The 14,633-nt window shown below is 45.8% G+C and overlaps 1 protein-coding gene across 8 annotated transcripts in view; it reads right to left on the bottom strand.

The window, feature by feature from the left end:
* LOC137349254 (cAMP-responsive element modulator-like) overlaps positions 1-14,633 on the bottom strand; it is a 160,641-nt gene that overhangs the window by 42,157 nt on the left and 103,851 nt on the right. The window contains exon 1 of one of the 8 annotated variants that reach the window (XM_068014823.1): positions 470-543. The exons of the other annotated variants lie outside the window; for them this stretch is intronic. Within the exon in view, the coding sequence (XP_067870924.1) occupies positions 470-500 (31 nt within the window). The 5' untranslated portion in view covers positions 501-543. Of the gene's footprint in view, positions 1-469; positions 544-14,633 lie in introns of those variants that run through there. 8 annotated transcript variants of the gene reach the window in all.

Here is a 14,633-nt window from a genome sequence, read left to right as displayed (position 1 = left end):
CAACTCATTTAATACAGTAACTTCCTCTTCCAGAATATATCATTTGTTCAAAAGTGGAAAATTTAAACAGGTGTAGCAGAAAGCCTTTATAATAAGATGCATGATACTGCATGAACTTTAAAGCTATCTTTTAAAGAACAAATAACAAGCAAACTTTGATACAAGACCAGGGACATTACCTTACTATACATTTGTACCTAACCAAAAGACTTTTTGCAACATTGAGAAATTATCAATAACGCTACAAAAATAAATTACATTCATTACTTTCACTTATTAATACTAGCCTGCTTTGCAACAAAATCATAATTTTTCAGCAGGCTGAATGGGAAATAATTTCAACTATGCTAATATTTTAATATTCTCAAAATGTAGCTACGCAGTGCCAGAACTGAAAACTGAATATTTAAGATTATCTATTTACTGAAGGATTCAAAAATAAGTTCCCCCTATCTTGCTGTTATTTTACCTGTTTCTGTTTCATCTTGTGTCACAGCCATGCCTAACCCTTACTTTGCAGACTGCTTCTTATCTCTCTCCTTCCAGTCTACATGAAAGGTTCTTAGGCAACAGGCTTTTATGGGATTACAGTAAGAAACAATGACATCAGAGTGACATCATTGCCTTTCAACAACAGGTTGCTAACTGGATCTTTTCTATGCTGCAAAGGTCAAAAATAATAAGTTGCCATTGTAAATGTAGGATGTAATAATTTTTATTGTAATGTTTTAATCATTTATATGGTTTCTCTGTTTTTTTGAAGATAAAACATGCCTCCTACACTGAACGACTTAGTTTTAAGAGGATAAATATTAGCGAATTGTACTCAGACAAAATTCCAGCTTGCAAAGAAAATGCTTTGAAGAAATCCTAACTATAATCAAGCAAAGCATTTGTTGAATGAATATTGCTTTTTAAAAAGGCCTCTAATTATTATAACAGCTTTCTACAATTTTTCCACAACAATAAATGCTTCCTGTATTTTCCCAATTTCTACAGGAAAAATACATTTGTTTAGGTTTGAAGAATATTTCTACATGGCACAAAATCTGTCACTTTGAGGCTCCTTCCACAACAGCTTTAATGTTGTTACCTGCAGCTTCATTCATTTTCATGTGGTGTAACTTAGGACCAGTTTGGAAGTCAATCAAGAGCCACCTGACCTAAGGAAAGTACACTTCCAGTTGAATATGCAGAAAGAAATTAGTGTATGGTAGCCTAGTAGTTGTGGTACTAAGCTAGTAGGCAGAGATTTTGAGTTGATATTTCAACAGGAGAGGTTGTGAAATTGAATTTAACATATCTGGTAATTTGTGGACTAGCAAAGGATTAATTACCATGTAAGATGCTGGATTTTTAAAAAATCTGTTCCTGGGATGTGAGTATCGCTGGCAAGACCAGCATTTGTTGCCCATCCCAAATTGCCCTGGAGAAGGTGGTGGTGAGTTGCCTTTTCAAACCACTTCAGTCGATGTGGTGCAGGTTCACCCATAGTGCTTTTTGGAAGGGAATTCCTGCTTTCTGAGTGAGCGATAGCCAAGTCAGGATGGTGTGTGGCTTGGAGGGGAGCTCGCAGGTGGTGGTGTTCCCACGTGTCTGCTGCCCTTGTCCTTCTGGATGGTAGAGGTTGCGGGTTTGGAAGGTTCTATCAAAGCAGCCTTGATGAGTTGCTGCAGCGCATCTTGTAGATGGCACACACTGCTGCCATTGTGCACCGGTGGTGGAGGGAGAGAATGATTAAGTTGGTGGACGGGGTGCCAATCAAGCGGGCAGCTTTGCCCTGGATGGTGTCGAGCTTCCTGAGTGTTGTTGGAGCTGCACTCATTCAAGCAAGTAAAGGGTATTCCATCACACTCCTGACTTGATGGATAGGCTTAGAGCAGTCAGGAGGTGAGTTACTCGCTGCAGAATTGCCAGCCTTTGACCTGTTTTTGTAGCCACAGTATTTATATGGCTGGTCAAGTTAAGTTTCTGATCAATGGTAATATCCAGGATGTTAATGGTGGAGTTTCAGCAAAGGTTTGACTGTTGAACTTGAAGGGTAGATGGCTAGATTCTCTCTTGTTGGAGATCGTCATTACCTGGCACTTGTGTGGCGTGAATGTTACTTGTCACTTATTAGCCCAAACCTGCATGCAGGCACTGTCTTCTTCAAGATCTGAAGAATCACGAATGGTACTGAGCACTGTGCAACCGTGAACATCCCCACTTCTGACTTTTTGATGGAGGGAAAGTCATTGATGAAGTAGCTGAAGAAATTTGGGCCTAGTGCACTTCCTTGAGGAAGTCCTGGGGCTGAGATGTGGTAAAATCCCAACTGGTTCACTAGCATGCTTCAAAGTAGGGAACCTGCACCCCCTATCCAGTCTGGATTTATTTATTTATTTAGAGATACAGCACTGAAACAGGCCCTTAGGCCCACCAAGTCTGTGCCGACCAAGAACCACCCATTTATACTAACCCTACAGTAATCCCATATTCCCTACCATCTACCTACACTAGGGGCAATTTACAATGGCCAATTTACCTATCACCTGCAAGTCTTTGGCGGTGGGAGGAAACCGGAGCACCCGGCGAAAACTCATGCAGTCACAGGGAGAACTTGCAAACTCTGCACAGGCATTACCCAGAATTGAACCCGGGTCCCTGGAGCTGTGAGGCTGCGGTGCTAACCACTGCGCCACTGTGCCTACTTGTCCACATAACATGATAGGCTCAATATCCTCTAAAGTGGCCTAGCCAGTCAACTATACAATCAATCACAAGAAGTTGCGATGGCCAATAATGGCTAAAATGCCATGCTATCTGCGTTAATTATAACAAACTTTTTTTTTAAACTACCTTTTTGGAGTCAGTCACCTCTAGATCCATGCCAGGCTGTTCAAGAATGTAGATGGTTTCTTCCAGTCAATGACAACACAAAACTGCATTTATATAGTGCCATAAGTGTAAAAGGAATGTCTTAAGGGCACTCCACATAGAGGTGCAAGGAAAATGTTACACGGCTCATCTTGTACTTAACTCTAGTCCATACTATGTGGTTGACGTACAGTGCTCTCAGAAAATAGCCTACAATCCACATTGTTATGAACAGGTGGGAAGTGATATGGGTGGCTTCCACTTTTCACCTCCCAACTAACTGCATTCGTATTTTGTTCAAAATGGTACGTTAGTCCCCGAGTGTTTTAGGTCAAATTAACAGACAAATAACAGGTTTTCTCGTAGGTTAAAAAAGAAAGATAACTATTTTTAAACAATTACCAAAATGGTCACAACCTTCACCCACTCACGCATTCATACACACATGCATACACAAGAATAGATAGACAGAGAGAAAGGATAGGATGCATTTATCGTCCAAGAAGATATAAGAGCTCATGGTTTACAGAATACTGTTGAAACTTCTCAGCAGGAAAGTTTTTTTTAAAAAGCAAAAAGGTGCAGGCCTGGATGTTTGCAGTCTTGAACTGCTGAGGTGTTGTAGAGTTCCAGTGGTTAAAACTCATCCCAAAGTTGGTGGTGTGAATTTGGTTCACCTTTACAAATGGAGACAGTCACTTTGTAATTTCTCTGATGCAACGGCTGTTCGGTTCTTGTTCAGCAGGGTTACTCTGGATCGCTCTCTCTGGCTGGAAACTGGCTTTCTGTGGTCTTGGCTTGATCTCCCTCTCTCTCTTCAGAGGTTTAACTTTTAAGGTAAAAATCCATCACATTTGAGTCTCTGTCAGGTGTCACAGGGACCTCTCCCCTGGTATGACCACACAATGGTCCAGGATATGGAAACCATGGCAATGTCTCAAAGGGGACCATTCTATTACAATGGTGCTACTTTACTCCTATTCAATCTGTCTCCAAACCCTTTGTTAGTTCATTCATGTAGATAGGAGTCATCAATATGCAATGGTGCTCCTTTCAATTTCAATGGGCTCTCCCCAAAGCGATTACAGGCGAACTCAACGAGTTTCATCCTCAACAGATGAAGCTGTGTATTGTCAATACAGGAGGGATCATGTAACCACTACTCCATTTTGTCTGTGGTACAAGTGTCCATGTTCTTGTGGTTCAGTTTAACAGTTGACTTTTTATTTCCATAATTCCTCCAATTCATTGTTTATTTCACCACGCTTCTTCCGAGCATAAAATAGTTGTTAAAAAATATATAACTAGGAAAAAAGAAATGAAAGCGAAATGGAGCCATTGGCAACAACCCACCAGTTGATCCTGTAGCTTCCTTCTCAATAACATCTGGAGACTGGTGCCCATTTGGAAAGTTGTCTCACAGGTAAGTAAACCACTACCTTGAGATAGTTCCACTTTCAGAGTTGCATCTATCAGACAACATCCCAAAGTCCTCTGTCGTTATTGCTAAATATGCCCCGCCCAGCAATTGGACACACCCACCAGAGATGGAGGCACCATGGTACACAGTCAAGTATGAGTCCTCTACAGCAATTCCAGCCCCTATTAAATACAAACAATTGAAGTATAACAAGGACTTAGAAACCTTTTACTGTTCAAAATCTACTATTCTTTTGAAGTGAAAATCAGTACTTCTCCCCACAGAGTATCAATGAAAGTAGAACTGAGGGACGCAAGGTGCATATAGATTGTAATTTGTGATGAATTGGCAGACTGGGCCTGTGTCAGGCATTGAGCTGACCTTGTCCTCACCAACCTACCTGTCACAGACAGACATTTACAACAGCACTGGTAGGACTATCCAAGTGCAGACAGTCTCATCTCCACAGTAAAGAAACCTCCATCAGATAGATGGATTTGCATCTGTTTGGAGACTGGTCACCAGTGCTGCCCTGCAGGGACCAGTTTCACTATTTCACTATTTCTATTAATGATCTAGATATAGACATTGGGGACACGATTTGCAAGTCTGCAGATGATTTTAAGATTTTAGATGAGGCTTGGCTGTTTTAGGCAGATCTTGAAGCATTGGGGAATTGGGCTCGTTGCTTCAGGTAAAAGCATTAAAGCAGGTGGAGAAAGATAGGATATCTGGACATATCCTAGTGCATAGATCTCTAAAGATTCATGAGCAATGCTGTGAGGTGATAGCTAAAGCGAATAGGGTGTAAAGGTGCATTTATAGAACAACTTGCATTCATATCTCATACTGTAGCATTCTTTCTTTCTCTTTTCTCTTCTTTTGGGCCTCCTTATCTCGAGAGACAATGGATACGCGCCTGGAGGTGGTCAGTGGTTTGTGAAGCAGCGCCTGGAGTGGCTATAAAGGCCAATTCTAGAGTGACAGGCTTTTCCACAGGTGCTGCAGAGAAATTTGTTTGTCGGGGCTGTTGCACAGTTGGCTCTCCCCTTGCGCCTCTGTCTTTTTTCCTGCTAACTACTAAGTCTCTTCGACGTGCCACAATTTAGCCCTGTCTTTATGGTTGCCCACCAGCTCTGGCGAACGCTGGCAACTGACTCCCACGACTTGTGATCAATGTCACAGGATTTCATGTCGCGTTTGCAGACGTCTTTAAAGCGGAGACGTGGACAGCCGGTGGGTCTGATACCAGTGGCAAGCTCGCTGTACAATGTGTCTTTGGGGATCCTGCCATCTTCCATGCGGCTCACATGATCAAGCCATCTCAAGCGCCGCTGACTCAGTAGTGTGTACAAGCTGGGGATGTTGGCCGCCTCGAGGACTTCTGTGTTGGAGATACGGTCCTGCCACCTGATGCCAAGTATTCTCCGGAGGCAGCGAAGATGGAATGAATTGAGACGTCGCTCTTGGCTGACATACGTTGTCCAGGCCTCGCTGCCATAGAGCAAGGTACTGAGGACACAGGCCTGATACACTCGGACTTTTGTGTTCCGTGTCAGTGCGCCATTTTCCCACACTCTCTTGGCCAGTCGGCACATAGCAGTGGAAGCCTTTCCCATGCACTTGTTGATTTCTGCATCTAGAGACAGGTTACTGGTGACAGTTGAGCCTAGGTAGGTGAACTCTTGAACCACTTCCAGAGCGTGGTCGCCAATATTGATGGATGGAGCATTTCTGACATCCTGCCCCATGATGTTTGTTTTCTTGAGGCTGATGGTTAGGCCAAATTCATTGCAGGCAGCCGCAAACCTGTCGATGAGACTCTGCAGGCACTCTTCAGTGTGAGATGTTAAAGCAACATCGTCAGCAAAGAGGAGTTCCCTGATGAGGACTTTCCGTACTTTGGACTTCGCTCTTAGACGGGCAAGGTTGAACAACCTGCCCCCTGATCTTGTGTGGAGGAAAATTCCTTCTTCAGAGGACTTGAACGCATGTGAAAGCAGCAGGGAGAAGAAAATCCCAAAAAGTGTGGGTGCGAGAACACAGCCCTGTTTCACGCCACTCAGGATAGGAAAGGGCTCTGAGGAGGAGCCACCATGTTGAACTGTGCCTTTCATATTGTCATGGAATGAGGTGATGATACTTAGTAGCTTTAGGAGATTCATATCTCATACTGTAGCATTATCAACATGTTAAGTGGTATAAATAAAGGACAGATCTAGAAGCCTAAAACCAGGCAACAATGAGGCGCTGTAGGACATCAGGAGACAAAGCTAAGTGATCACAAAATCAATAGATCAGAGAAAAGTTCTGTAGCTCAACCACATCCAGTTGAGAATGATAAAAGACAATGAGGCAACTAATAGGAGAAGCAAGCGACATGAACACTCCCATCCTCAAATGTAGCAGAGCCCAGCAGGAGTGAAAAAGATAAAGAATCATAGAGTCAAAGAATGATACAGCACAGGAGGAAGCCTTTTAGCCCATTGTGCCAGTGCCACTCATTGAAAGAGCTATCCAAATAATCCCACTTCCCAGTTCTTTTCCCACAGGGCTGCAAGTATTCCCATTCAAATGTTTATCCAATTCCATTTTGAAAGTTATTATTGAATCTGCTTCCACCATCCTTTCAGGCAATGTATTCCATATCATAGCACACTGCATAAAAAAAATTAATCCTCACCTCAACTTTGTTTTTTCTGCCAACTACCTTAAATCTGTTTCCTCTGGCTACTGACTCTTATGCCACTGGAAACAATTTCACCTTTTTTACTCTATCAAAGCCCTTCATGATTTTGAACACCTCTATTAAATTTCCCTTAAATCTGCTCTACTAAGTAAAACAAACCATTTTTAAAATTCATTTCATGGGATTTGGAATCACTGGCAAGGCCAGCATTTGTTGCCCATTCTCAATTGCCCTCGAGGTGGTGGTGGTGAGCCACCTTCTTGAACCACTGCAATCCATCTGGCATGGGTACACCCATAGTGCTATTCGGCAGTTTCAGGATTTTGACCAAGAGACAGTAAAGGAACGGCAATATATTTCCAAGTCAGGATGGCGTGTGGCTTGGAAGGGAACTTGCAAATGGTGCCATTTCTACACATCTGCTGCCCTTGTCCTTCTAGGAGGAAGAGGGCATGGTGAGTTGCTGCAGTGCATCTTGCAAATGATACACACTGCTGCCACTGTGCCTCAGTGGTGGAGGTGGTGGATGGGGTGCCGATCAAGCAGGCTGCTTTGTCCTGGATGGCGTCAAGCTTCCTGAGTGTTGTTGGAGCCGCACTCATGCAGGCAAGTACAAAATATTCCATCGCAGTCCTGACTTGTGCCTTGTAGATGGCCAACAGGCTGTGGGGAGTCAGGAGGTGGGTTACTCGTTGCAGAATTCCAAGCCTCTGACTTGCTCTTGTAGTCACAGTATTCATATGGCTGGTCCAGTTTAGTTTCTGGTCAATAGTAATCCCCAGGATGTTGATAGTGGGGGATTCAGCAATGGTAATGTTGTCGAATGTCAAGGGGAGATGGTTTGATTCTTGTTGGAGGTCGTCATTGCCTGGCACTTGTGTGGCACAAATGTTACTTGCCACCTATCGGCCCAAGCCTGAATATTGTCCAGGTCTTGCTGCATATGGACACAGACTGCTTCAGTATCTGAGGAGTTGCGAATGGTACTGAACATTATACAATCATCAGCGAACATGCCCAATTCTGACCTTATGATGGAGGGAAGGTCATTGATGAAACAGCTGAAGATGGTTTGGTCTAGGACACTACCCTGAGGAACTCCTGCAGCAATGTCCTGGTGCTGAGATGATTGGCCTTCAATAACCACAACCATCTTCCTTTGCGCTAGATATGACTCCAAGCAGTGGAGAGTTTATCCCGATTCCCAGTGACTCCAATTTGGATAGGGCTCCTTGATGCCACACTCGGTCAAATGCTGCCTCGATGTCAAGGGCAAACACTCATCTCTCCTCTGGAGTTCAACTCTTTTATCCATATTTGGACCAAGGCTGTAGTGAGGTCAGGAGCCGAGTGGTCCTCGCAGAACCCAAACTGAGCATCAGTGAGCAGGTTGTTGCTGTTTAAGTGGCACTTGATAGCACTGCCGACGACACTTCTATCACTTTGCTGATGATTGAGAGTAGACTGATGGGACAGTAATTGGCTGGATTGGATTTGTCCTGTTTTTGTGAACTGGGCATACCTGGGCAATATGCCACATAGGGTACATGTCAGTGATGTAGCTGTAGTGGAACAGCTTGGGTAGGGGCACAGCTAGTTCTGCAGCACAAGCCTTCAGTACTACAGCTGGGATGTTGTCAGGACCCATAGCCTTTGCAGTATCCAATGCCTTCAGCCGTTTTTTGATATCACGTGGAATGAATCGAATTGGCTGAAGACTGGCATCTGTGATGCTGGGGACCTCAGGAGTAGGCCGAGATGGATCATCCACTGGGCACTTTTGGCTGAAGGTGGTCGTAAATGCTTCAGCTTTTTCTTTTGCAGTGATGTGCTGAGCGCCTCCATTATTGAGGTTGGGGATAATTGTGGAGCCTCCTCCTCCTCCGGTTAGTTGTTTAATTGTCCACCACCATTCACAACTGGATGTGGCAAGACTGCAGAGCTTTGATCTGATCCATTGGTTGTGGAATTGCTTAGCTGTTTGTTGCATACTGTTTCTGCAATCTGATATGCAAATAGGACTGTGTTGTAGCTTCACCAGGTTGACCCTTTATTTTTAGATATGCCTGATGCTGCTCCTGCATGCTCTCTTGCACTTTTTACTGAACCAGAGTTGATCCCTTAGCTTGATGGCAATGGTAAAGTGGGGATATGCTGAGTCATGAGATTACAGATTATGTTTGAATACAATTCTGTTGCTGCTGATGGCCCACAGCGCCTCATGGATGCCCAGTTTTGAACTGCCAGATATGTTCTGAATCTATCCCATTTAGCACAGTAGTAGTGCCACACAACACAATGAAGGGTATCCTCAGCGTGAAGATGGGACCTCATTTTCACAAGGATTATGCAATGGTCACTCCTACCAATACTAATATGGACAGATGCATCTGCAACAGGTAGATTGTTGAGAACAAGGTCAAGTAGGCTTTCCCTCGCCACCTACTATAGGCCCAGTCTGGATGTACTTCAGGATTCAGCCAACTCAGTAAGTAGGGGTGCTACCAAGCCGCTGTGGTTTCAAGCTACTTCAGCCAAAAATGGTTTGACCTTACTCGGTCTTCAACGGAGTTCCCTACCAGCATAAATGCCAGTGCCCAGCAAATTCATTTCCCTCCATCTAACCTAGAAGCCACAGAATATGCTCCTTCTTCTCTCTGGTAATTTCATTTCTTTCCCTTCTCTCTCTGGTAATTTCACATATATCTCTCCCTCTCTGCTAATTTCATGTACATCTCTGACTCACTCCCTTCTGGAATTTCAGGGATCTGGCAAAAGAGCAGGGGAGAGGGACTAATTGGACTACTTTTCCCAAGAGCCAACTGGCTTCCTTCTCTGCCCACACCCCTTAAACGGAAGCTGCAATGTGGCTGGAGGTGATTTTTTTTGCCCAAATGTTCGACATGCCAGAATTTTGGTCAGATCCTTTGAGACGAGTAAAACTCCCGGAAGCGACAGCTCGTTGACTGCCGCAGAAACGCCTGACTATCGAATCCCCTTTCACTATTGCTCTTCCACTCTTCTTCCTCCCCTCCTGTGCAACTGAGCCACCCGTGGTGCCACGAACTTTGCTCTGGCTGCACTTCCCCGAGGAACCATCGCTCTCACCAGTATCCAAATGAAAAACCCATTAGCAAGCAAGACAGACTCAAGGGACTCCTGGTTCTCTTAGACTTGATTTGTATTGAGTTGTATTCAACTCTGTGGGACTGGAATGGCCCAGACCTGTTAGAAGCATATGAGAGTATGATCCTGACCGGCAGCATATCTGAATCCATGAGGAAAGGCACCATCACCCTCATCTACAAGTGGAAGGGGGAGAGGGAGGAAATCAGAAATTTGCAGCCCATCTCACTGCTCAATGTAGACTACAAAATTCTGTCCAAAGTCATCGCCAGTTGACTTTGGAGTTGGTGATTCACCCTGATTAGACCTGCACTGTACCCGGCAGGAAGATCTCAGATAGCCTTGCGCGACTCAGGGATACAATCGCCTATGTACAGGACAGCAGGGGTGGACACCTGTCTCATCAGCTTGGACCAAGAGAAGGCTGTTGACAGGATATCGCACACCTACAGAATGGACGTGCGCTCCAAAATGGGGTTTGGAGAGGGAATCCACAATTGGAGCAAACTGCTCCACACAAACATCAGTAGCGGAGTCTCAATAAATAGGTAGGAATGAGGAAGCTTCCCGATCAAATCTAGAGTCAGACAGGGCTGTCATCTCTCCCCTGTCTTGCTTGTTTGCTGTATTGAACCTTTTGCAGAGTCCATTAGGAAGGATGTGGGCATAAGAGGACTGACAATTCAGGGGACACTCGGTGCTGCTCGTCTGCACAGGAGGGCACAGAGTGTTAAGAAGGGAGATTGGTACTTGAGGGAGTTCGGTAAGGAGGGGAACTATAAATTAATAAGAAAATACATTTGAGTGCACAGAGTGCAAAGTGGGAGTTTGGTGCATGAGGGTGGGGCTCCTTTCTTCCTTCTACCTTTTCTCAGCCTCCAGTAGCTGCTTCTCTCTTCGGTACAGGGGAAGAAGTTGATTGGTGAGTAACTGGTAAGTTATTTTACTTCTCACTGTAATAAAAAAGTTTTTAAAGTTACGTTATGGCAGGCCAGCTCGGCCAAGTAGAATGTACGTCCTGCAGCATGTGGGAAGTCATGGACGCACCATGTGTCCTAGACGAACACATTTGCAGGAAGCGTCACCAGCTGCAGAAGCTTGAGCGCCGGGTTTCGGAACTCGGGCAGTGGCTGGAGTCACTGTTGCGCATCTGCGAGGCAGAGGACTGTGTGGATAGCACGTTTAGGGAGGTGGTCACACTGCAGGTTAGGAGCATGCAAGCAGAGAGGGAATGGGTGACCACCAGGATGTCTAAGAGAACCAGGCAGGCAGTGCAGGAGTCCCGAGTCTATCTTGCTTGCTAATCGGTTTTCCATTTTGGATACTGGTGAGGGCGATGGTTCCTCAGGGAGGTGCAGCCAGAGCAAAGTCCGTGGCAGCACGGGTTGTTCAGCTGCACAGGAGGGGAGGAAGAAGAGCAGAAGAGCAATAGTGAAAGGGGATTCGATAGTCAGGGGATCAGACAGGTGTTTCTGCGGCAATCAACGAGACTTCAGGATGGTGTGTTGCCTCCCTGGTGCCAGGGTCAAGGATGTCACAGACTGTGAAAAGCCAGAGGTCGTAGTCTACATCGGTATCAATGACATAGGTAGGAAGAGGGATGAGGTCCTGAAAACAGATTTTAGGGAGTAGGGAAGGAAATTAAAAGCAGGAACTCCAAAGCAGTAATCTCAGAATTACTCTGTGATCAGCGGTAGCGGTGATAGTGCGAGCCAGGGGGCAGCCGGGAAGGTGAGTTTCACTATAAAGGACTTACCTCATGATTCAGCGGACGCGGACACGGGGACTGCTGGGTAAGTGAACTTATATATTCGGGCAGTGGCTAAACCCGAAACATTACACATGTAGTGTCTCCCACCCATCCTCCTCCTCTAACCAAAAAAAAAAGGACTCTTGTGTGGAGGGTTTGGTAAGGTAAGGTTTTCCTTTTTTTTAAAATCTCTGTTGTCTATTTAGTGCAGGGGGGATGGAAGCTAGGGCAGTTGCATGCTCCTCTTGCAGGATGTGGGAGGTAAGAGTCACCACTTGTGTCCCTGCTGACTTCACCTGTGAGAAGTCCACCCAACTCCAGCTCCTCTAGGGAACTGGAGCTGGAGGAACTTCGGATCATGCGGGAGGCTGAGGGGGTGATAGAGAGCGGTTATAGGGAAGTACTGACATCTAAGTCACAGGATAAAGGTAGCTGGGTAACCGTTAGGGGAGGGAAAGGGAATAGGCGCACAGTGCAGGGATCCCCTGTGGTCGTTACCCTCAATAATAAGTATACCGTTTTGGATACGGTTGGTAGGGGATGATCGACCAGGGGAAAGCCACAGCGGCCAGGTCTCTGGCACTGAGCCTGGCTCTGCGGCTCAGAAGGGAAGGGGGGAGAATAGGAGAGCGATAGTGATAGGAGATTCAATGGTTAGAGGAACAGACAGGAGATTCTGTGGTCGCGAACGAGACTCCCGGATGGTATGTTGCCTCCCGGGTGCCAGGGTCAGGGATGTCTCGGATCGAGTCTACAGGATTCTTAAGGGGGAGGGGGAGCAGCCAGAAGTCGTGGTACACATCGGTACCAATGACATAGCTAGAAAAAGGGATGAGGACCTGAAAAGCGAATATAGGGAGTTAGGTTGGAAGCTAAAAGGCAGGACGAGCAGAGTAGTCATCTCAGGATTGATACCGGTGCCACGTGCTAGTGAGGCTAGAAACAGAGCGCGAGTGCAGCTTAACACGTGGCTACAGAGCTGGTGTAGGAGGCAGGGTTTCAGTAATGTGGATCATTGGGATACCTTCTGAGGAAGGTGGGACCTGTACAAGAAGGACGGGTTGCATCTGAACTGGAGGGGCACCAATATCCTGGGCGGGAGGTTTGCTAGAGCTCTTCGGGAGGGTTTAAACTAGTTTGGCAGGGGGATGGGAACCGGAGCCATGGATCAGTGGATGGGGTAGCTGTTGAACAGGCAGATACAGAGTGCAGAGAGTCTGTGAGGGTTAGACAGTTGACAGGGCAAAGTTGCAGCAAGTACGATGGGTTGAAGTGTGTCTATTTTAATGCAAGAAGTGTCAGGAATAAGGGTGATGAACTTAGAGCATGGATCAGTACTTGGAGCTACGATGTTGTGGCCATTACGGAGACTTGGATATCACAGGGGCAGGAATGGATGTTGGATGTTCCGGGGTTTAGATGTTTCAAAAGGAATAGGGAGGGAGGTAAAAGAGGTGGGGGAGTGGCATTGCTAATCAGGGATAGTATCACAGCTGCAGAAAGGGAGGTCGTCGAGGAGGGTTTGTCTACTGAGTCATTATGGGTGGAAGTCAGAAACAGGAAAGGAGCAGTCACTTTATTGGGAGTTTTCGATAGACCCCCCAATAGCAACAGAGACACGGAGGAACAGATTGGGAGGCAGATTTTGGAAAGGTGCAGAAGTAACAGGGTTGTTGTCATGGGTGACTTCAACTTCCCTAATATTGATTGGAACCTCCTTAGTGCAAATAGTTTGAATGGAGCAGTTTTTGTCAGGTGTCTCCAGGACGGTTTCCTGACTCAATATGTAGATAGGCCGACTAGAGGGGAGGCGATGTTGGATTTGGTGCTTGGCAACGAACCAGGCCAGGTGGCAGATGGGAGAGCATTTCGGTGATAGTGTTCACAACTCCCTGACCTTTACTATAGTCATGGAGAGGGATAGGAGCAGACGGGATGGGAAAATATTTAATTGGGGGAGGGGGAATTACAATGCTATTAGGCAGGAACTGGGGAGCATAAACTGGGAACAGATGGTCTCAGGGAAATGCACAACAGAAATGTGGAGGTTGTTTAGGGAGCACTTGCTGCGACTGCTGGATAGGTTTGTCCCGATGAGGCAAGGAAGGGATGGTAGGGTGAAGGAACCTTGGATGACAAGAGATGTGGAACAGCTAGTCAAGAGGAAGAAGGAAGCTTACTTAAGGTTGATGAAGCAAGGATCAGACAGGGCTCTAGAGGGTTACAAGGTAGCCAGGAAGGAACTGAAGAATGGACTTAGGAGAGTTAGAAGGGGACATGAAAAAGTCTTGGCGGGTAAGATTAAGGAAAATCCCAAGGCGTTCTACACTTATGTTAGGAACAAGAGGATGACCAGAGTGAGGGTAGGGCCGATCAGGGATAGTGGAGGGAATTTGTGCCTGGAGTCGGAGGAGGTAGGGGAGGTCCTTAATGAATACTTTGCTTCAGTATTCACTAGTGAGAGGGACCTTGTCGTTTGTGAGGACAGCGTGAAACAGGCTGATATGCTCGAACAGGTTGATGTTAAGAAGGAGGATGTGCTGGAAATTTTGAAAGACATGAGGATAGATAAGTCCCCGGGGCCAGACGGGATATACCCAAGGTTATTAACGGAAGCGAGGGAAGAGATTGCCGCGCCTTTGGCAATGATCTTTGCGTCCTCACTGTCCACTGGAGTAGTACCAGATGATTGGAGGGTGACAAATGTTATTCCCTTGTTCAAGAAAGGGAATGGGGATAACCCTGGGAATTACAGACCAGTCAGTCTTACGTCAGTGGTGGGCAAATTA

Source organism: Heterodontus francisci, chromosome 2, assembly GCF_036365525.1.
Source record: "Heterodontus francisci isolate sHetFra1 chromosome 2, sHetFra1.hap1, whole genome shotgun sequence".
NCBI lineage: Eukaryota > Metazoa > Chordata > Chondrichthyes > Heterodontiformes > Heterodontidae > Heterodontus > Heterodontus francisci.
This window is presented reverse-complemented; position numbering and strand designations above follow the sequence as displayed.